The following is a 23,667-nucleotide window of genomic DNA, read 5'->3' on the forward strand; positions in this document are numbered from 1 at the left end:
AACTTTATTTTGCCTTTTATCTTGAAATGAGTCAGTCTTCAACAGAAAAGGCAAAATGAGAACTCAACCGTTGAGTTAATGTATAAACTCTGTGTGCAGAAGGAGAGGCAGCAGTGCCGGCCCGTCTCAATGAACTTTGCACCCACTTTTGATAAATCTTTATTGTCGTCATTGTCTTGGTCAAATGATCATTCCTCAGGTAAAGTTAGTCACCAAAGAGCTACTGTAATTACAAAAAAATTATTCTATAAAATGAAAGTTTTCTCGTTGTTTGTCATTACAGCTGAAATTAAAATAGCTAAGACATTTATCTTTTTATAGTATTTCACAGAATAATTTCTTCTCTCGAAACGGGTTCTCAGAGGAAAGTACTGGTGTCACCAGGGGGTCCTCTTTGGCATGAGCTTCGCAGTAGGCCATCAGATCAGCTGCTGCTTTGGATATCTGGTGTGTGTGTGTGTGTGTGTGTGTGTGTGTGTGTGTGTGTGTGTGTGTCGAAAATTGGAGGGGAAGAGGATAAAAAAAACATTTTAAATTCTATTATTCCATATTTCATTTTTTTTTAACCATTGATTATACACTAAAAGAAAACATTTTTCCTGCATCAATCAAAACAGTAAAAACTGATGTCAGTTCTGGAAATGGAGCAAATTTTATTTAATCGTTAAAAAAAAAAAAAGGTTGTCTGTTAGAGGTGAACTGCTCTTCGGAAAGTTCAAGATTAGAAATCAATGTTGATTTAAATATACATGACATTAAATCTCTTTTGAGACACAGGAAAGTGAGAAGAGCATTTTCACTGATTCATTATAAAACATGCTGCCATAATCTAAGGCCGTTTCTTAACTTGTCCATCATCATTACTTACATAATGTGCAGACTCACCATCATCCTCTCTATGTTGACCTCCAGTTTCAGTTGTTCTACCGTCTTTCGAGCATCTGCAATCTTGGCCATGTTGTTGGACATCCTGCCCCTTTCCAACTGAAGTCAGTCAGCCTGGAGCAAACCATCAATGTTGACTCATCAGACAAGAAATATTCATATGCATCACCGATAAAAAAGAAAAGTGGAATAAACAAAATACAAACATGAGACACTTCTAAAGTGCAAACACAGTTGATGAAGGTGTGCCATGGTTAGAGTCAGTTTCAATTTGCTTGTTAATTCTGCTCCCTGGGTCTCAGCTGCAAGTGGCACAGGGAGGGTCTCAGAGGAGGAGGGCTTGGGAGGGAGGGGAGGCAGAGCAGCCTCCCCAGGGGAGGGCATCCGCTAGCTGGGCATGTAAATACACGTAAGAGTAAAAACATTAACGTTAACTAGTTGCTCTTTCAGAATAGTTTTATCCTAAACTGCAGGTGTAGAGAGTTGCTGTCAAGGCTATTAGTCTGCTGCTATTATGATGCTCAGGTTCTGCCATACTTACCCAAGAAATCAGCATTAAATTGCTTTAAGATAGCAGTAAATGAAAAAAAAGCATCATTACTCAGCAACAAAAGACTTTTTATTGTGTCTGTGGTGCGTTAAATTAATTAGTCAATTCTATCAATACAAATAGTTTCTACACACTAATACAATTCACACTTCTGAAATATGCTGACAATATCAGCACACACATGTAGAGATATGTGGTCTGATACAAGCTGTTTCCAAGAATCTGTAAAAAAAAAAAAATATAATTTTTTTTCAAGATGTATCCAAACTCATAACAATCACAACGCCACTCACCACAAGACCAACAGCGACCGTTGGGCTCCTGAAAAGAAAAGTCTGCTTGTTTCCAACTGGGTCCACCGCACCAACTTACAGTAACAAATGAAGTGAGATTAATGGCAAAGATGAGGCTTCAATAGGTTCCCTCCTTCAAATAACTAGCTGTGGTTCTGCCCCCAGGATGAGCTCAGTGCAGCAGTTAAAGGCAACATGTGGTGTGACCTTCATCTCTAGAGTCTCTATCACTCGCTCACCTGAGGTGATAGAGGAGCGTGTGCTGCGAGATGGAACATTAAATATTGTTTTTAAAAAGGGATATATGATTTAAATAGCTAATAGTGTATTGAATATAAAGGGATGAAAAAACTGCTTTCTTCATAACACAGTAACATGAAAAAGCATTAGACTCTGATGAGGAAGCTCTCAGGAGAATACATTGTTTTCCATGACTTTAATTTATTTTCCTAGGTGCAATGCACTCTTGGACAAATATCAAATCTGTAATATTTGGATACATGAGTGCATTCATTTTAGATGCACTGACCAGGAACAATCAATAATGAGTAATCAGTATTCATAACAGGTTTATTATGTGACAGTGTTGAATGTTGGAATTCAAAAATGACAGTCCTCCAAAAGTCATCAACATACATTTGTGTTTCATGTGCTTTTACAGTGTAACACATTATCTTGCCTTCAGCAAACATGTTCTTTTTGTATTATATGACTTTAGCTGTAGAATATAACCAGATTTGACCTGTTAGGGATTCTCTGACAAAGTAACCTGGAGCATTGTGCAGATTTACGGTATAACAGCAGTAAGGAATGATTCAAGTAATAATGTCTTTGAAGAGGCTCAATTGAATAGCCTAATGCTTTCTTACAACAAATAGGCTACACAAGAGCACTGGATAACATGCAGTATATCCTACGCTAAGTTTGCAAGGTGAGTGATTGAGTCTTTGTCAAGGTGTGAGTTTTTCCCGACAGCAGGATTATTGGTCTCATGCCTATCCTCTACCATGCTGCCAGTCCTTCCTGTAGAGCTGACAGTTATTCCACACAGCAGCAGGGGGGCGAAGAGGCAGTGCTATGGAGTTAAATGTCAAGTGCCTCATTAACATTTGTTTCCCTGTAATTGGTCTCTTTCTGTGGAAGATACTGGACCTCATGAGTAGAAGGTGCTCTGTCCTCTTTCACCAAGGGCCCAAAAACACAATTTGCCCAGTGTGTTGTGTTATAAACCAAGCGGGGATGTTCAGATTCTGCGGTCCTACTTAGTTAGAACTTAATATTGTTATATATATATATATATTGACAAGCACAAACTCTAAAGCCAGTCAGCCAGCCAGCATGTCTCCTCTCTCGTATGATTCATTTATGACAGACGCCACATCATAGGATCCATGAAACCTGAGAGGAGGGCGAAGTGTCTGCATATCCCATCAAGTACACATGTTTATTTAGTGTTAGCATTTAAAGACATCTGTCTTCAGCCATACTTTATTTCCTTATAAGCAAATCTACACAATACCAAAGAAATACTCGGGTATATCAGTTTAAAAATAGAAATGATCTATTCTGGTATAATTACAGGGAAAAGCAAATACTTCCCTGTTGTTCAGACCATTGACTATTGGCCAATTTACCAGGTAAAGCTTCAATGTGGGACTGCAAATGAGAAAAGAACAGGCAACTCTACAGCAGTTGTTCATAAAAGGGAGACCCAGCATGCAGGAAGTGGCACATATATTGGAATATGTTTATTTAAAGATGATACCCTGGTTGTTTTCTTTCCGCATCATATGAGCTGTAAACCAGTTTTTCTAGTCTGTTGCTCCTGCTGCTCAAAGTGTGACAGCCTCGTCTGTATTATATGACAAAGCCCACAGAACAGCATTTACAGGTGGTTACTGGAAATATTAAGCTTCTGGTTGTTTTTTTTTGGATTCTTTTTTTTTTTAAATCTTGCATTGAAAAGTCAAGATATGAGTCATAACTGGCAAAGTATGAACACTTACTGGTTCCAGGTTTTCACTACAGTGGCATCATATAACCCTCTACATGTTTAGGCTCAAAGATAAATGGTTTTCTGCACGTATTATGATTACTCTTGTTATTCTACAGCAACACGAAAGGGGGCATCTTTGTATGAAACTCTGGAACAAGTGATTTAGCTGAGAGAAAAAGCTCCCTTTCCCTCATTACGCTCCTGTGGTGGGCGTGTACGAACACTTCCAGAGCCACAACGATAAATAACGTTACAGTAAGCTACATTTCCTCGCATGGCCGCTTTCTTGGGTAGCACACACTCCGTAGAGACCAACGCGGACTCAAAACCGCTTTGTTTCGACTCCTTCCAGAGAGTAGCATTTGAGCTAACGTTAGAAAGGAAAAAAAAAAACCGTGGAAGCCTCAACAGAGCCCCGTAAACGTAACATGCATTGATGTTGACGTCCATCATTTGATGCATGTCGTGTGCGGATCTCGCCACTGTCGTGTTTATTGCCGGGCTTCCATCCGCCGAGATGTATGGGATGTCGGGATGACAGGAAGATGGCAAACGGGGTTGGAAGTGAGTAACGTCGGCTCATAGAAAATGTCAATGCATGCTATCCGTTAGCGGAGAGTGTGTGTCCGTGCTGTTGATGTTATCACCGCGAACTTCCTTGCACGGCACCCTCCGCTCCTGCAGCCTGCAAGGTTTAACCGCTGGCATTAGACAGCTGACAGCTCTGTGGACACTGATGCTGGCTCCTGTTACAATCACAAGTATTATCGATGTGCTTTTTTTTTTTTTTTTTTTTTTTTTTGCACGCTGATTCCAAAGCAGTCGCGTGCGGACTGCATGGTGGGGCAGGTTTTAGGTAGCATAGAAATGAAGCCCAGCTTCAAGAGATTAATTGTAGTGCCCATACCAGGCCTGAGAACTACAGCAGGAACGCAGTTAATAAACATGAACCATATAAAGCACGTATCGTGTTTGTGTCCATTTTTCCTCCACATCTGCAGAACACAAGCTACTTGTCATCGGACCAACAGAGCCATGGTCGGTGAGGGAGAAGCTGTGTTTGGCCACATCTGTCATGAAGAGTGGAGACCAGAACTGGTATACTGTACTGCTGCTCTATTATGGCCCCTTTAGGCTAAAACCAGTGCCAATGCTTCTTTGTTGTGTGTCAGTGGTCTATGATATAACCATGCATAGACACTTTTCATTTGACCTTTTAAGGTTATGTATTGTCAATATGGGGGGCCCCTCAGGTGTGCTTGAAGTTATGGTTGCTGTTGTTTTCTCTCACAGTCCAAAGTGATGCAAATGAGATGAACTAACCTTGTCTTTAGCTGCCATACTGTCCATGGTGTTGCGCAGTCCATGCTGGCCTTGATTTAGCATACATTTTGCATGAATTTACAACTGAAATACTTCCAAAAAATAGTAATAATAAACAAATGGACAAAATAGATGTATAAGAATTAATACTTGGAAGAAGAAAATAAAAATGTTTTAAGACTACAATAAAACAAGATAGAAATAGTAGCCTGTTTTGGACTTGAATGTGTATTTCATATCATCTTACAACATTTCTTCATCTCAACAGGGTGTCTGTCAGTCGAGCCATCAAACCATTTGCAGAACCCGGCCGACCACCTGACTGGTTCTCTCAAAAGGTGTGACAAAAATCCGAGCTCGCTCTCCCGCAATGACCAAATTCGTGACCTCTGCAGTACTTTTGCCACATTTTATTTTGTCCCGTCACAAAGCTGTTCTTTCTTCTTCTTTGGCTCTTCGCAGCACTGTGCCTCCAAGTACTCTGAGCTCCTGGAAACAACAGAGGCCCCAAAGTGAGTGCCTAAGTGACTTTTACCTCGAGCCTGCTTTTGTAGACTCGCAAGCTCAAATAGATTACGTAGCTTTGTACTGTTCGACACGTGCATTGACAGTCTATGCCATGTCTTGAACTAACAGTGCATTTGTTGCCTTCAGGCGGAAGCGCGGCGAGAGAGGTGAAGTGGTGGAGACAGTGGAGGATGTGATAGTCCGTAGGCTGACAGCCGACAGGATTGATGCACTAAAAAAGCTGATCAAAGAAACACAGGAGAAGCACAGGTATACAAGTTTAACTTTTAACAGCAAGAAGACATCACTGTCGTCGTGCAAACATCTCAGGAGTTAAGATCAATGAGATTGGTTGATGCTGTTTTCGTAGGAAGCTGAAGAGAGAAGCTGAACTGATTCAAGCAGGACGTCTAGATTCCAAACTAGAAGAGTTATGGGCAGACATTCTGCAGTAAGAAGCAACACGCTTTCTATCTGTCCTGTTTCAACAATCACACAGTACATCTCTTTTCATGTTTGTAAAGCTTGGACATTAGACTCTTGCCTACTAACAAGCAAAATACATATGTGTGTATCTTATGTGTCAGGAAGAAGAAACTGGAGCAGAAGGAAGCAGAGTTGAAAAGAAAAAACACAAATGCTGCTTATCAGGGTATCTCCTTCACTTTTAGTGGGTATTTATTTTTTGGGGGGAGACACACGACATCAATGTAGAATTATATTTTGTAATGTTAATGATTCTCCATAGATATTAAGTAAAATTGTGCAGTTGAAACAGCCTCAGGTTTTTTTTAATTCACCATGGCCATTAGAGCCATGCTGCTAGCATGCAGAAGAAGGATAGCCATGGCACATTTTTCTTGTGTGGGGGGGGGCAAAAAATGAAATTGAACATCTGCTTTTGTGTGACTGATGAAGTAATCCTCTCTATGCTGCCCCTCCCTCTTCCAGCCAGACAGGTAGCAAAGAACACATCTAAGCGAGAGCCCGGCGTCACCACACAATCGCCCGCAGGCTGCAGCTCCCCGAGCCAGGAGTTCTCACCGGGTGACCCACTCGAGTGTTTGACGCTGGATCTTGCGTTGACAAAGAATGTAAGTCACCGTAGGTTCAAAAGCATTCAAGCTTTGCCCTGCTTTTCAATTATCATATTTGTGCGTGAGACATTTAGAAACGTTTGCCGGTATTGTTTAAGGTGTAACGCTAATGTGTAATGCTAAACGTACAGTTAATTTAAAGCTCAATTAAAGAAATGGTTAGTTAGTACCCAGCTCTGCACCTCTGTCCGTGTTGAACTTTCCCTCGACCTGTCTGTTGTCTGTCTGTCTTGAATTTGCCGGTCGACCCTCATCGACCTGCATGCATCTCTTTTATTGTTGTTTAGCTGTGTCTGACTGATTTATGTATTTCACATACTCTGCATGCTTTTATGTTTTTGTGTTTTTTAGTGTCTAACAATTGCAGCATAATATTGTCTTTAGTCCATGTTCCTATTTTAACATAGTTATCCCTCATTGTATTTGCTTTGTGCATGTTGACTTTGAGGGCCTCTGTGTTGCATGTCTTGTTAGTACTTGACAATGTATAAGAGTCTCCTGAATGATGACACTACATATATTAATATTCTCACTTTTTTCATTGTTTGTGCACGCATTGTAAAGCGTCAATATTGTATAACCTTTCAAATGTAATCTTACATTCTGTTTTTAGGTTTATTTTGTAACATCTGCCTCTTGGGTCTACAGATGAAAAATAGCCTTTTGGCTAACTCTGGCGCATTTACAGAAATGTTGTTATTAATGTGCACTGTCCCTCATCAAATATACCAATAAATAAATAAAAAATATTAATTTCTTAATCTGTATTTCTCTCAAGAATGCTGAAAACGAATCAGTTTGTGCTGGTTAAAGACATAATAAATATTATACATATAATATGCTGCATATTTTTAACTGAAGTAACTTGCCATCACTGCTATAAGGTATAGAAACAGTTAAAATATGACTTTATAATAATAACAGAATAGAATTATATATCACAAAAGAGTGTAATATTTTTGACCATTCCCACACTCAATCCGAGTTGATCAATGAAAGCATGCTTCGATTGGTATGGAAATGTGACGTCACGTTTGTATCTCTCTGTCTCCAGACTTCAGGATCAGCCAGATTAATGACAATTGCTGAGTCTTCTGGACCAGGAAGTGATGACATCAGCCCCGGGTCACTTCTGGACGATCCCACCCAAAAGAAGCTCCTCCTGGGCCTGAAAGCCACACCCCCACCATCTCCACTCCTGTCAGAGTTACTGAAGAAAGGCAGTATCTTGGCCACAAATTCCAGACTGGTATGTGGAGGGGACTTACTGTGTTATGCCAACAGTGCCAAGCTCTCTAATTAACATGTTCAAGTCTGCAGGGCACCCCATCTTCATCTCATTCTTTGTAGAGTTACTCTGCGTTTGGGAACGATTTAATCATTTTGCTTTTCTTTTTTTTCCCCCGTGGTTTTGGAAGTTGTGGTTTGTTTTGCCAGTTGCATAACGCCTTTAGTCATTTTTTTTGCAAATGTATTGCATTGTAATGTGTTATTTTTTTTAAACACAGAGTCTGTTTTCACCTCAGGACATCTCAGTGTCCGTAGATTGGTAAAGTTGGATGGGGTGCTTATGCGAACAACTGTCTTCAGTTAATTCCACTCCTTTTTGAACGATGTTCAGGTGTTGTCATTGGCTACACGAGGTCATTTGTAGTCCTGTTTAAGACCATTGCTGTGTGCTGAATATGTTTTTTGTCCTGTTATTACTTCTATCTGAAGCATTAACAAGTTTACTGTTTTTGGAAACAACTTTTACTGTTTTTGGAAAACAGTTCCTTCTATCCTTAAAGGTCTCAGAGGCTGTGCAACTGAAACAGTACATTTAGTCAGGAAATCATTTTGTTTTGCTTTCTTGAAATGATTTGACTTGAAAAAAAATAAAATGTGTGTATCATTTGAGAGTTAACACATCACTAAATATATTTTGCATTTGTTTTTTAATGCTCTAACTGTGTTGGTTTGTGTCATGTCTCTCTGCACTGTAGCTGAAGAGTTCAACGGTTGGTTTTAATGCACCACTGAATGTTTTGCCTCTTACTCTCAGGCGCCTTTTTGCAAACATGCAAACCTGCTTTTGCTTCCAGTTTGCTGTTATTTACTTTTTTTTTTACCTCCAAGCTTTTTGTCAGATGTCATCAGTGAGTTCCGCGTGGCATGACTTCGCACTGCAGCCAAGGAGCTGTCGTTCAGCCAGTCCCTGCCGAGGTTCTTCTGGAATGGTTGCTGGACAGTTACCTCCTGGAATTGTCCAGCTGTTTTTTTTTTCTTATTTCCATTTTTTATGAAGCCAAGTGTGCTCATGTGAAATCCCATTGTGTCAGCATAAGTTGATCCTTTAGTAGCTCTTTGCCTCCTCACATTCCTCTGGTAACATTGCTGCTCTGACATGCAGTGCTGCCTTTAGGGCTCTTTGTATAAATATTTGCACAGGGATTCCAATCAAATTCTAGAAATATCAAGACATTCAGCTATAAATTTGTATTATTTCTAAAAAAATATGTAGTATACTTGATGTGCACTTTATGTACAAGAGAACTGGTAAAATGTTTGACATGCATGTATGCGTTTACATCCCAGATTGGGGAGGGGGACGTGACCACTGCTAATATGACAGGAGTACATGACTTGCAGCTGGCTCCACCTAGCCAACCTCTCACTCAGGCAACAGGTACAGATGCAGTGTTTGATTTGTGTTCATGATGTTCTTTACACTGATTTTATGTCAAAGTTAAAGAAAAGAACATCTCACAAAATATTTGATTGAAATAAGATTTCATCTAAATCAAGATGGTATTTAGTAGAATCCCCTTTGGCACAAAAGAACTATGTAGGAAGCTGTTTTATATTTGTTAGCTTTTCTCCTTGACTCCTAAATGGATGTGTGCTTTCTATATAAAAGTGCTACTGTCGTCTAAGCTGTTTGCTCATACATTGGCTAACTGAAAGCCTCCGCTCCTTTGTCTGCACTTCTGCACTTTGTGTGTTCATGTTTATGAAAGCTTGCATGGCAGGTGCCCCGATGTTGTCGCGTCTCCTGGAGGCAGGTCCCACCCAGTTTTCTGCCCCGTTAGGTTTCATGGTCAGTGCAGACTCAGCCTCCAGTGCTCCTCTCTCTGCTGCCACTCCTGTGTCTGTTGACTCTACTGCCTCAGCAAATACAGGTCTGTCTGCTTTGACCCAGACCACTCAGAGCTCAATCCACACGCTAAAACCTCCTTGCATCCTTGATGTCATATTCTTTGTAGCTTGAGAATAATTTAATGTTAGACCTAAGATTGTTAACTGTAGTCATTCAATTGCAAAAGTAGACTTAAGGGTTCATTTATTGTGCAATGTCAGAGCAAAACTGAGATATCACAAGTCTCATTGTATTATCATGTGTCATGTACACAATTGTATACATTGGAGGAAAAACATACTTGTGATACAAAAAACGTCAACTATACTCAGACCTTTTGTATCTTATGTATACACTACTTAATGTATTGTTAATATCTAAAGGTATCTCAATTTCTTGGTCAAGGTTAACAAAGATAAAAGTAAACAAGAGATTCATTGTGGTTCATATTTAAATACAAGCAAATGATAAAGCTTGAGCTAGGTATTCTGTGAAGTAGAAATAGAAAAATCTGTGTTTTTACAAACTGCTCCTGCTAATTTAAAATTGTAGTTGAAAATCGGTTGTTGTTTGTGTGCAGAGGTGGATGTGATGGTGCCGTCTTTGCCCCCCGGATGCCAGCCTATCTCTGCAGGGGATAAGGTGGCTGAGCTCAGTGAGGAGGATGTGACTGTGTCCTACATGGTGGGTGAGCTGGACCTGAAGACAGTGGGGGACATTATCGCCATCATTGAGGACAAGGTGAAAAGTCCCACACATTTTCACGGCATTGTTTGTGATAAATAATGCCTGCTTGAGGTTTTAAACGTTATTTTACAATGTGGTTTTTTTCTTTACATTTTGGTCATCAATCTAGTGAGTTATGACAATAGTTAACTCACCAACATCACTTCTGAGATTTGGCAGACAGGACGTGGCAAACTATGAAAAAATGAGTTCAATAGCTCAATTCTTCTTTAAGATCAAGAGTCATATCTCTTCTTCTGCAGACAGATGTGACTGCAGAGGCTTTGGATGCAGCTGCAGTTGAGGCTGCGCTGTCACTGTGTGAGGAGAACGGCCATGCTTTGTCTGGTGCCTGGGAGCCTGGGCCTCTCCAGCCCCATGAGTCTCATCCCGCAGTGCCCACAGGGGTCCAACAGTCCTTGTCTCTTCACAGTAGCCCGGAGAGGAAGACAGAAGTGTTAGAAGTTCAGGGTGGGACTTCAGCTTCACTCTCCTCTCTGTGCAACAGTCAAGATTGCGGTTTGGCAGCATTCCCCAAGGGACTAAGGGGCCTTCCTCACACCTCCTCATCCTCACGCAGCTCAAAGAGTTTGGAGCACTGCCACACTGGAGCACCTCCACACCCTGAGGCAATGAGAGAGACTGGAGTGTTGGCGCACCAGAAAAGCCAAATTTCATTGGATGTTACTCTAAAATGTGAAAGTGAGAAGTGGGCACAGCAAAGACCTGAAAAACCCCATGGAGGTATGCACACCTATATGCATCAATACTAGTATTCACTTGGTTCAGAACATGCAGTTGGCATGCAACTATGCATTTTGCATAACCATTTCCTTCTTATTATTCATCTTTACTATCTTTATTATCTTGGCAGACTCAGTATTAGAAGAGAGCCCACTGACAGAAAGGCCCCCCAAGGTATATCACCCAACGAGGACAAAGGGAACATGTTGCTTGTAATGAAATGCAGAGTGCGTAGTTCCACAGTATTCCTGCACTGTAAGCTCTGTTTCAATATCGGCATCTTTCTCCGTCTTTGCAGGGGATGAAAGCGGAGGATGGAATAAGTGTTGGGGGAGGAGAGAATGCCTCAGGAAATAAAGTGTACCGGCAGCTCAATGGGCCAGAAGTGTGTGGAGACGAAGAGGCCGATGGGGTGGAGGGATTCTTGTCGGAGCCAGACGGCGAGATGGAGCTAGAGCCTGCAGCCAGCGAGAGTGAGGACGGTTACAGCCTCCACACGGCCTCCTCGTCACTACAGCTCCACACGACCGCAGACTCCATCCCCAGCAGCCCCTCCTCGTCACTGTTGTGAGTGAAACGCAAACTTGCACACTCAGGCAATTTCTTGCTGCGTCATGCTGCAGATCAGGTTCTGCTTGATAATGATGACCTATCTGTTTGTGTACCTTCCACACACACCGTTGTTGTGCAGTTCTGTGTGCAGTGAGGACCATGAAGCTCTACAGGCTCACAAGATCTGGAAGAAAGCCATTATGCTGGTGTGGCGTGCAGCGGCCAATCACAGGTCAGATTATGACTCTCAACAGTAACGCTAGCCCCTGATGATCAGCCTCTCAAATATGGAATATGTTGTATCATTTCTGAAACAGATGTGATTTATGTAAATCTGTTGTAGGTATGCAAATGTCTTCCTGCAGCCAGTAACTGATGAAATTGCACCTGGGTACCACAGTATTGTGCAGAGGTAAGCACAGGACATGTCTGCTCTGGTCATATTTTAAGCCTATTTTCAATTCACTTATAGATGTTATTGTGGTTACTTCTCATATTGCTCGTGCAGAGTGAAAAATCTTACATCACACAATAGTAAACTGTTCAGGCACTAAGAAAAACAACCTTTGCTGGATGGCATTGGATTGTTGACATTGAACGCCACTCTAACCCCCTCTTTGCTCTTCACTTCTATAGGCCCATGGACCTTGCCGCCATAAAAAAGAGCATTGAGACCGGTTTGATACGGAACACCGCTGAGTTCCAGAGGGACATCATGCTGATGTTTCAGAATGCGGTCATGTACAACAGCCTGGATCATGACGTGTACCACATGGCTCTGGAGATGCAGCGTGATGTCCTGGAGCAGATCCAGCAGTTTCTGGCTACCCAGCTCATCATGGAGACCTCAGAGTCTGGTATCAGCGCCAAAAGCCTGAGGGGCCGTGAGAGCACACGCAAACAGGACTCTACTGACAAGGTGCTTCACTAGAATTTTGACAAAAGCAGAGAGTACAGAAGAAGAGACAAGGGTGAGACAACAGGCTGAGTAGATGTGCCTGGCATTTTCCAAAGCATGATAATAGTTTTTAGAGTGATATCCTTCCAGGTAGCCATTGGTTTCAAATGCTATCACAATCAACTTACAGAGACTTCGTATGTTTTTGTCAAAAAGTCCACTTTTGTTTTGTTTCATGCTAAAAATCAACCAATGTCACAAGTTGTTTATTGTTCATCTTATGGCTCTGACTTCTCAGACGTCAGTTAACGAATGCAACACCTTATCTTTGAATGCGTTACATCATTGCTATCGCTATAAAAAGACAATACGTTGCTCACTGTGGGGATTACTCTATGAATCTCAAACAAGTTTCAAACCAATGGTTGACTGGAAAGCAATACATTTGTTTTAGAACATAACATCTATGCTTTGGAAAATGGTAGGCAATAATGTAATAATGCAATAATGTAAAGACTATTACTGACAACTATTTACCAAAGCATACAGTAGGTTTTATTCATTGATATTCCACCTTCAAGAAAGCTATTGTTTACCATTAATTACACGACGGTATGAACATGAACTGGCGGATAATTGACCCGATGAATCACAATTCATATTTAGTCCTTTATTTGCATTATTGATGTTGATGAGAATGTGACTGAGAGAAGAACTGCTGATGTTTACGTTGGAGATTTGTACATGATTACAGAAACAAAGCATTTTCAAAACAACTACATTGCAGCTACGTTACCATGCCCAAATAACGTAGCTTTGACAAAACAACATTTTTAGTGTTTTCAACCTGTGCCGGAAAAACGTGTTGGTGAAATAAAGAAGATTTTCCAGTTAGTCAGAGTTAGAGTTCTTTTTCACATTCCTTCCATTGTGACCTAAGCATCTAGTTGGCTGTTGAAGAAGCTGCAGGAGAATCATACTTTCATGACAAATGACCTGAGTTGTAAGTGCTGAATGTTGATGTTTTATAGCGTTCTGATGTGAACTAGAACCAGAAGTTGGCTGGAAGGTAGGAGATGATTGTAAAACATCATGCTGTGCTTTGAAAAATGGTTGACAAGTATACACTGTATGTATGTGTTGTATTTAGCTAATGAGCTTGACATGCTGGCATGTACTTTTTAAATATATCTGATGTGGATAAGTAGTGCAATTGCAGTGCAGCGAGGAAATAAATAGTAAACATTTGAAATGGCCACATGATGATATACCTCTATATAGTTATATATTCTGTTAAAGCTTATTTCAACCTTTCCTTCTGCTGAATATATCCTGTTCTGTATATTTGTTGCCATTATTTTGCTTCCTCTTGAGGCTTTCAATGCACTTTTGTGTCCCAGCGCTGATATGCATCATTTTCCTCTTACAGGACACTGTCTCCATGTCCTCTCCTGCCTTCCTTCTTTCTCTGTTTGTAAGTACCCATCCTACAGTCTATAAACTGTCCCTTACTTTCTTGTCTTTTTTTTCCTGAAGCAGACAAGAAAAACTAGCTGTTGTATAATCATAACAAAGGAATAACTCATTCATATAGAGCTCAGCAAACATGGTATTTGGCTGACATTTGTGACTCAAACATCTTGAAGATCAACTTGTTTGAACAGTGAAACACTGGTGTGGCTTCTGTCGCACATGAGTGAAGGCACGCGGTCTAATAGTTGTTTTTCTTCCTCTCTTTGACTGCAGGATGGAGGCACCAGGGGGCGCCGTTGTGCCATAGAAGCTGACATCAAGATGAAGAAATGAACATCCAGTATGACAATTTTATCCAATAGTGTTCCAGGGTTGAATTGAAAGACGTGAAACCACAAGGCTGAATTTATCCTGTCAGTTGCACAGATTCCCACTCTGCATAGAAATGCAGCGTAACCTTTATTTGCACTCCAGGTGAAATGGATAGACTGTAATATGGAGAAGCTCATTTCCTCTGAGACAGCCATACAGACATGGATTATAAACGGTATAATCCCAGATTACAATGGGGCAGGTCAAACCTTTCATAGACGTAGCTGCAGATCACTTAGAATTAGCCTGCTCTGAATTACATCAGGTTGTATTGTAAATGAAGATAAAAGTTACTCCTAGCCTACAGACCTGGTTTTACTTCAGATTAGTGTGGTTGGTTTTAAACATACCATGTTGGTGATACAATGTAAACCCAGAGGCCAAAGAGTCTCACTTAGCTAGGGGGTGAGGGGCACATGCTAATTTCAAATCATTTGAATTTCTTTTTAGTTTACTTATTTAAAAAAACTCTGATAATTTTTAAATATGGCTGTATTTTTTTTGTGATGAATTGATTTTATTAAGAGTGCACTTCCAGTGAAACAGTATCAACATGCATATTCTGTGTCATTTTCAATATTTTTGAGAAAACGTCCCGTTATCAAAATGTTTTGTGGACTTTAAAATAAACAATAAAACTTCATAAAATACCCTCATTCCACTATGTTAAGCTTGAATTGGCATTAACGTTTTCCACGATTCCAACACACAACACGCCACAGCAGCGACACAGCATTACAGTTTGCTGAAGCCTTGCTGTTTAAGAGCCGTCCAATCGAAATTAGTGACTTCCAGTGGGAAAATATAAATCGTTAGCATTTGATATCCTTCTTTTTTTTTTGTATTTAAAAGTCTGCCTTGCCTAATTCATGACATTGATGTTTAGTGCGCTGTGTGTCAGTAGGGAACAGCATGCAGACTTTATAAGGATCAGCTCAAGCAGCAGTGGCCACATGGCAAAAAGCAGCAAAGAGTAGCATTCCATTATAAATAAGTTACACAGTGTTGTGTTTCCAAGAACCTGTTCCGTAGCAATGTCATTAGTTCAGTGTTATGTAAATTGGCCGAAATCAATCCAATGTATTTAAAGCTTTTATCGAGTCAAAGCCAACTCATGTACAAGATGCCATACTGTTGCTGTTGTCTACTTGCTCATTTGTGTTGAGCATGCAAATACATCGTGTTCATGTTTTCACTATGACCATGTCCACTGACTTATGTAAACAAAGGCTTTTCCATGTCTGTTAAATCCAGACATCTGTAACCGGCTTCAACGGATATTAGTTTCACAGCTCGTATTTAGAGTCAAACAGAAAGAAAGTGTGATACGATCTCAAGTTGTACATGCGGCAAGTCAAACCTCATGTTCCGAGAAAGTAATTGGACAGATGAAGGTGCAAATGTACAGAAACATTAAAGCCTTTTGGCCACTTGTTGTGATGTTTTTCCCCACAGACAGCAGTGAGAGGTTCAGACACAGTAGATGTGTTTGTTTCAGCTTCTTTGCGATTTATATTTTACATAATTTTTACCTTTTCAAATATAAATATTTGCCGTCATTCTCAGTCTCGCTGCCCGATCACCTTGAAATAAAGAGACTGATTGTTATACCGTCAGTAGGATAATGTGTAGTCTTCTAATGATGTGACCAAACAAACGAAGCACTCAAGAGTCAAACCACCACCAAATCATAAATGAACAAATCAGACGGGCCAAGACATACTCTGATTACATCTTTTATTTTCAGGTATATTTGGCTGAAAACTGAATTCTGCAGCGTTGCTCAGATGTACTACGACCCCCTGATTTGTGCGTATCACAGTCAAGGTTTTTACATGTTTTGAGTTACAGTGTGGACCTGAATATTCTAGTCAATTAACATTTACTGTGTCAGTAGTCACGAAGATGTGGTTGCTGAAAAATAAATACGTAACTAATAACACACACTCTCTCTCTCTCTCGCTCACTGGGATGCATGCAACAGCAACAATAGGAACAGGATTGAACTTTAACTTAAAAGTGCTCGAGAAGAACCTGAATATCGTACGAGAACAGCTGAGGCAGTCTTGGCGCACAGAAACAAGTACCAGTGTCTGTTTAGGGTTTGAATCATCTGTGGTTAAAGAGTTAAAGTTAACACCTCCACAAGGTTAGCGTCCGATTAAAAGTGATCATTCTGTTGGAGATGAGAACAAAAATTATTATTCTTTATAAAACATCAGTATGAATGAAAACAGGTACAGAATTTATACAACATTTATAACACATGGGCCAAATAGGACTGTGAATGGGCTCTTCGCTTTTGACAAATTAAAAGCGACTTCTTCGAAAACTTTCTGCAACACACAACAGTCATTTCTCACTGCTAAACCTCAAACACATGCCTGCAGCTGTACCGAACGACTTCCTGAGTGGAAGCTTAATTAATGACCGCGTAATAAACCCCTCTGCCAGCAGCAGGATCAGCAGGAAGCTCTGCAGTAGGAGGCCGCTCATTTTTTTGGCAAGTGCAACCTTTTTACAAACACGCAATCAGAAAAATGTTGTCAAGATTTGTTGAATTGAACCGTCATGTGCCTCCTATTGCTGTAGTCCCAGAGGACAAATTGCCTGATCAACCACAGTAAATCTGATTAGTCAATGTTGTAATAATAAATAAAAAGGTCCTCTGTTATTTCACAGTACAGAAGCTCTCAGAAGATTTGTCCAAAGACTACAGGACTATATTAGTCACTGTATTTTATTACTTCCTACAGGGGAAAAAAAAAAGAAAAAAAGATGAGCCAAGATGCTCGGGCAACAATCACTCCATTGATTATTAAATAACACCTAAAATGTCAGCAAGGACACAAAAACATGAAAGAAAATAAATAGAGGTAAGCTACAAAACCTAAACGAATAGAACGTGTATGAGTGAACATACTACTGCCTTCATAACCCCAAAGGGAGACCCCTTATGTCATGCCATTTCTATAAGAAAGTTTAAAGGCTCCGAGACATCATACACACTGCCACAGAGAGTCTGCACTTCATGCTGCTGCCACCACAGCCAGGGTGGGCAGCTAACAATGCTAACTCTTATTTCCTACCATCGAAGAGGAGAGAAGGCACATTGTTTCCAGTGGCATAATCTCCCACCGACTGCGCTGTACCTAAAAGATTTCTTTACAAAGTGGCCGGATTGGATAAATTCACACACTTTTAATAAAATGCATTATTGTAAAGTCTGTAAAGAAACGTGTTCTCCTCTCAAGCGGTCCTCATTTGCCTCTCTGACGCCCAACCAATCGGTGCAGTTTGTCACAGTTGTCCAGCCTCATTGACTCGGCCTTCTGCTTCAGCCGCTCGTCTCGGTACAGCTGTCCGAGGTTCGCCAAGTCCGACTCTGCAGAGGAGAACAGAGCGCCAAAAGAAAGACGCATCACAGTGGTTTGTAACAGCTGTTTGCACTTAAAAGAATAGTGCGACTTTTGGGAAATATACATATCAGCTTTCTGGCAGAGAGTTGGATGAAATGAACAATATCACTCTCGTGTCTGTATGGTAAATATGAAGCTACAGCCAGCAGCCAGGTAGCTTAGCTTAGCTTAGCATAAAGACTGGAAGCGGATAGGGGAAAACAAACAAACAAAAAAAAAAAAAACTAGCCCGGACCCACAAAATTTTTTAAAATCAGTAGAAAAACATAATTTTGCGATTCTATGCGGGGATGTGTGCCGGAGTATGTCTTAGGTAGGACTAGTTGCCAGGCAACCAGCGGAGACTCAAAGTTACTGCTCCCAGCTGCTGACCGTAGCCTCACATCTAAAGTACAGATATGAGAGTAGCAGCAATGTTATCACACAATATCCAGCCAGAAAGCAATTAAGGATATTTCCCAAATTACTGCACCTTTCCTAGGATGCAATGAGATTTTAAGGCTCTGGCTAGAAAATGATAAAAAAGATTTAATATAAATGAAGATTTTAGCTTTATCGAAATCAGTGATACCTGCAAAAACAAAAACCTCCCCGTTTAAGCCCAATGAGCTGCACGCTTACTTTGCTGTTTCTCCTTCCAGCAGCTGTTCTGCAGGTGTTCGATATAGTCGCTCTCAATAGTTTTCTCTAGTTCATCCAGCGCAGCTCCGCGGTATTCCTTCTCAAAACTTTTATCCACATAGTACGGTACACCCATGTGCTGCGTTTCCCTGGACACCACCAGCCCCATGGCCCTGAAAACCCCCCAAAAAACATGATTACAATGTATTCAGGGAAATGCTGCCGTCTTGTTGTGAGGCGCCACAGACTCACGGCTTATAGAAGAGACTGTAGGGCGGGTTAGTGGCCATCATCTGAGTAAACACTGATATGAGGATAAGCACCAGCACAGGGAGAAGCTGCAGCAGCGCTGTGAAGGTGTTCTGTGGGAAGATAAAAAATAAATCAGCACAGATTACAACGCATATGATCCTGGCGTGTAGGCTGCACTGATTCACGCCACAACAGCACAGTGTGTCTTTGGAGCAAGTAAGGCAGTTATGAGGGAAGTAAATGAATGACATGAAAATGAATCAGTATGGAGAAACGGTCACTAGGAAGTCGCAGCCATGTTATAAATGCATCCCCAAAAAGCTGCATTTCTCCAGTGCCTGTTAATGATTAGACCATAGCCATAGAAGACAGCAACATAATACTGTAATTGCTAAACGGGGATTTGTCTTCATGTTTTTGTGAGTCACTGACCTGACTCTGGTTCTCCTCCACCACCTCCTCGCGCCTCTCAAAAGCGCGTCGACGACGAGGCTGATAGAACTGAGAGTAGGAGGCTCCCTGGTTGGTGTACACGTGGATGTTTCCTGCAGAGAGACACGCGCGCTTCTTTAGCCGCTACACGTCCACAATAAACACAGTGGATCATAATCCTGAACTGTAACACCCACCTGTTGGAAATCTTCCTCCGAAGAAGATATTGAAGAGCTCCTCGGGGGAAATGTCGGCCTCGAAGTCCCTGTTGAAGCTTCGGTAGTATCCTTGGCGGGTGTGGCTGGACTGTTGGGGTGCGTTCGCAGCTGCCGATTGATCTCCGTATTGATCGTACTGCTGCCTCTTCTCCGGATTGCTCAGCACTGCGTATGCGTTGCCTATTGCTGTTGGGAGAGGAGGGAAACATTCGGTCGTGGCATTTAAATAAGTCGGCAGAACATACGCCTTAAAATAAAGTACAGGTAGATAATCATGGCCTAAGTTTTGGAGGAATTGAGCCCTGTTTATTTTTTTGTCTATATTTGTTTATATTTTGGCAAACTTATGCACTTATGCTAAATTAGCTATTAGCGGTTCCTCTATATGTACCATGTATGTACTCACAACTACCACTGGATTACTTTGAAACTGAGGAAAACTTTAACAGCCTCTGCCCTGCTGAAGCTTGTTTAAACATGACACTAGAAACATGAGGGCGCTGGCTGCTCCTGAACCGACCGTGACCTCCGACTCTGCTGAGAGGTGGTAACTGAGAAGAAGAAGAACAATTCCCTTTGTGGGATCAGGAGAGTAGTGCTTCACAACAGTCCTAAAATCAGTCCCACAAAAATACAATAACAACGGACAATGAAAGGGTATCGTCCCCAGTCTCACGGAAACAAAGCAGGTTTGTTCTTGTACCTTTGAAAGCATCCGTGGCTCCTGGAGCAAAGTTCTTGTCGGGGTGAAACTTGAGGGCCAACTTCCTGTACGCCTTCTTCAAATCTTCCTCGCAGGCATTTTTGGTAACACCGAGGATTTCGTAAAAGTCCTTGCAATTCTTTATCCTGCAATAAAAAAAAAAAATTAAAATAAAAAAAAGCGAAACGGATGTCAAAACACAAACCAGAACTATTGCCGTGGTCGGTCTGTTGCTGTGTAACAAAGTGAAAAACACACGTCAAAGAGTCGAGAGTCACCTGAGAACACCCTGCCGCTGCTCCTCGGTGTAGCTCTTCTTCTCCTCACCACCTACGTTACTCGTTTCATTGCTCCGGATGTCCTCGTCTCCCCAGCCGGTCGGCGGTGGGACGTGGTTTGCTTGAGGAGCAGCGGAGTCTCCGTTCCTCACTATAGCATCTATCAGCACTGCAAACAAGAACACAGTGGCTGAGGTCAGCTGACAAGTCAGGTGGAAATGAGGAGAGCCGATGGAGAAAGCTGAAACACGATAGGTATCGGTACCTGTGAATATCACAAATTGGATTAAGTTTAGCGGCTATCAAAATGTATATGGTCGACCATTAACATACACGTTAATGACAAATTAAAAAGTATTATAGTAGGGCCTCCAGAACAGCTTAAATGCTCATTAACATAGAAACTCTGATGGAGGGATGGACACCATTTTTCTAAAACTTATTTAGTGATGGTGATCCAGTGAAGTTGAAGGCCTAAGTATTTGATACACATACATTTCACACTCAACATTCAGTGATTCCTTATATGTATGTGGAGGCATTTAAAATATACATATATATATACATACATATACATACACACACGAGTAGAGTGATATTAACTGTGCACTGCACATCAAAAGTTAGTCACTCCTTGCACTATATGTGCATACTGCTGTAAAATGGACCCTGTGACATTTAACTGCCTCATGCACGGTGTGTTCAGGGAGCTCCAGGTAATAATCTACCGCAACTCATTTATCCTTGTTATGATGTGCGAGATAAAGCAAAGTCAGATCCAAACACAGCACTGCCTCAGAGTGAACCGCAAAGGGGACAAGGAAGCCCTTAAGAGCCCTTAAACTCAGCATGCAGCCTACACACACATTAAGTATTAAAGCTAGCAGGCTCGCGTTTGTCTCTGCTTCTAAAAATAGCAATTCACTGCACCCAACGTGAAATCTGTGAAATACATGTCCGACTGTTCATACAAAAAGGGGTACGTTGGCTGGTTGGCCAACGTTAGGCTGTCAGGACTGCCATTGCAGAATGTGCGTCAGCTTATTTTACCTCTGGCCCGGGTGCTGGGGTAAATATTCTGGGCTTCATAGAGCAGCTGCAGCGCCCGATCCGTCCGTCCTGACCGTAAACACAGCTTCGCCTTCTCGATCAGCCGGTCGGCCTCTTCTTTGACCATTTTACCGTCACGGGAGTCGTATCGCTGGTCCGGTGGTCGCTGTCTCTAGATGCCTGTCCCCCGTGCAATGTGCGTCAATATATCATATGGCAAAAACAAACAAAAAAAGCGAGCCGTTAGAGCTAACGTTAGGTAGCAACCCGGTTAGCTTCGGTTTCAGACAGCTGCGTAACGTTAGCTCGGGCGCGAGCCTGCAGTCACTCAAAAAAAGTCCTTCGCGCTATTATCCGATCTGCAGACGATGGCGGTTGATGTCAGGCTGCAAACAGGTCTGCAGCTGGGCCATTTTTAAAAGCAAAGCGTCTGAAAGATGCTGTCGGGCTTTTCTTAGCGGTGTGTTAAAGGGCCACCCTGTGGAACTAAACTGGACCTCCTGAGCTGTGATGGACAGGAGGTGGAGGCAGAACGTCATATCCTGTGTAGAAAATAAGGCCCTGGTATTGAGTCATGGGAGATTACTTGTTGGTTGTCTGTTTGTTTGCAAGTTTGGCAATTTTGTCCTTCCTATTGCTTTTCCTGTCAATTACCCAATGGTACCAAGAAACCCCAGCAGGTGTAGAGTGATGCTGCAGCATTCAAGGTCTTTCATTTAAAGGCATACTTACTTGTGGTGCATTCAAGTGCCAATGAGGGAGGGCTAAATACAAAAGTGTTTTTTTATTTTTATTTTTATCCATCAAGTGGTCGATTTCTGCCTTTAACTGCAGTTGCAGAATGAGCAGATAACAGGTATGTTATGGATCCTTTTATCTAACCAACCAATAAAACTGCACATTCAGCAAATATGGATTATGGTAACATTACATAAAATGACAAATTGTAAACGTCTCTGTAACTATTAGATTTAGATGTAACAGACTGTAGTGTAATGCTTTTATAATAAACCTTAAGTGTAGTAAATATTCTTTGTTGGCTACACTGTACACAAGTAAGGCATGTAATTAGTTCTGAGGGGTTGTACCGTGATGTAAGTCACGGTAAAAGTTGCAATTAGCATTAATATATCCGTCAGTGAGTTAGAAACTATGCAACACATTTTTTGTTCATGCATATTTTATTCAAGAGTAAAAAAATGTGATTTGTCCCATAGGGGCATGCTTACAATGTGTGTATCATTTAGGAAGTCAAATGCCAAAACATATTTCCATAGATAATAAAAAATGTTGCAAGATAAAATCCATTATATTTGTTTGTTGAAATATGCATGTAGACCATACAAGAACCAGAAACAGAGGAAGGAAAATAACCATAAGCTAATTTGTAACAATAATAATATCAGCAGTAAATATAACCAGAGTACAATGTTTCCTGTTAAACGCAAGTGCGACACGTGATTTTCTTAGTGTCCGATTCATTTACATCTGAAAACCATGCTATCATGCTGTGGCAGCCTGAAAGTTGCTTTTCACTGAGATTATAGTCATTCACACTATTGAACATTTTCTGTACATCAGTACAACAGAAAAAAAATAAACACAAGGCTTCGCACCTTAGAAGGGCATCTCTGCATACAATAAATCAATATAAAATTAAATGCAGTGGTAATAAATAACAATAATAATAATAAAAAAATGGACAAAAACAATCAAAGGAAGCCTATTTATAAAATGTATAAAACAAGACAAATAAAACTACAAATGTAATTCAAAAATAAAATAATTCAAGTTTACTATTTGAAACACAACTATCACAATTATAATCTCACGTAACAATTAGGAACTTAATTGCATGCATTGATGCGTTCCATACCATAGATGCTGTGTTAAAAATCACATTCTGTCCATCCTTAATTCACATACCTTTACCATTAAATAGAAAGATGAAATATAAAGTAGAAAAAATCTTAATGTATGAAGGGAAATTCTAGAAATTTATGTGATAGTAAGTGTCGCTTGAGGTTTGGGCTTCACTGGTATCAACTATCCCTAATAATTGATTTTGAAAGAACTTGAATGTTTTAATTTAGTCATTTGGACTTTAGATTTGATGTTTTATGTAGATCACAGTGTGGGTGCACTTTGTCAGTCAAGTTT

At 40.9% G+C, this 23,667-nt stretch overlaps 3 protein-coding genes across 9 annotated transcripts; 1 reads left to right on the forward strand and 2 right to left on the reverse strand.

Annotated features, from left to right (window-relative positions):
- Positions 1-111: 111 nt before the first annotated feature.
- gng8 (guanine nucleotide binding protein (G protein), gamma 8) lies at positions 112-1,810 on the reverse strand. The gene is made up of 3 exons (XM_031869261.1): positions 1,729-1,810; positions 886-999; positions 112-444 (listed from the first exon to the last, which is right to left on the reverse strand). Exons 2-3 carry the CDS (start codon positions 967-969, stop codon positions 316-318), a joined length of 213 nt encoding a protein of 70 aa, XP_031725121.1. The 5' UTR covers positions 970-999; positions 1,729-1,810; the 3' UTR covers positions 112-315.
- Positions 1,811-3,881: 2,071 nt separating this feature from the next.
- LOC116395387 (bromodomain-containing protein 8) lies at positions 3,882-17,049 on the forward strand. 7 transcript variants are annotated; one of them, XM_031869252.1, is made up of 20 exons: positions 3,882-4,288; positions 4,726-4,822; positions 5,316-5,385; positions 5,510-5,559; positions 5,702-5,824; positions 5,925-6,005; positions 6,142-6,224; positions 6,506-6,648; positions 7,706-7,900; positions 9,229-9,319; positions 9,663-9,812; positions 10,350-10,510; positions 10,759-11,239; positions 11,370-11,413; positions 11,538-11,806; positions 11,931-12,023; positions 12,135-12,203; positions 12,428-12,710; positions 14,119-14,163; positions 14,436-17,049. In XM_031869252.1, exons 1-20 carry the CDS (start codon positions 4,246-4,248, stop codon positions 14,493-14,495), a joined length of 2,631 nt encoding a protein of 876 aa, XP_031725112.1. In that variant the 5' UTR covers positions 3,882-4,245; the 3' UTR covers positions 14,496-17,049. The 7 variants fall into 7 exon arrangements, 6 of the variants coding, with proteins under 6 accessions (XP_031725112.1, XP_031725114.1, XP_031725111.1 ...); XM_031869254.1 differs by having other exon boundaries at positions 9,723-9,812; XR_004213508.1 differs by having other exon boundaries at positions 3,883-4,288; positions 9,651-9,812; positions 12,428-12,762; positions 14,436-14,454.
- dnajc18 (DnaJ (Hsp40) homolog, subfamily C, member 18) lies at positions 15,760-23,220 on the reverse strand. The gene is made up of 8 exons (XM_031869259.1): positions 21,508-23,220; positions 20,458-20,626; positions 20,180-20,325; positions 19,456-19,662; positions 19,259-19,371; positions 18,827-18,936; positions 18,575-18,747; positions 15,760-17,919 (listed from the first exon to the last, which is right to left on the reverse strand). The coding sequence occupies exons 1-8, from the start codon at positions 21,632-21,634 to the stop codon at positions 17,795-17,797; spliced, it is 1,170 nt and encodes a 389-aa protein (XP_031725119.1). The 5' UTR covers positions 21,635-23,220; the 3' UTR covers positions 15,760-17,794.
- Between the last annotated feature and the right edge of the window lie 447 nt (positions 23,221-23,667).

The sequence above is a fragment of the Anarrhichthys ocellatus genome, unplaced genomic scaffold (genome assembly GCF_004355925.1).
Source record: "Anarrhichthys ocellatus isolate YVR2014 unplaced genomic scaffold, GSC_Weel_1.0 scaffold46, whole genome shotgun sequence".
NCBI classification, from domain to species: domain Eukaryota; kingdom Metazoa; phylum Chordata; class Actinopteri; order Perciformes; family Anarhichadidae; genus Anarrhichthys; species Anarrhichthys ocellatus.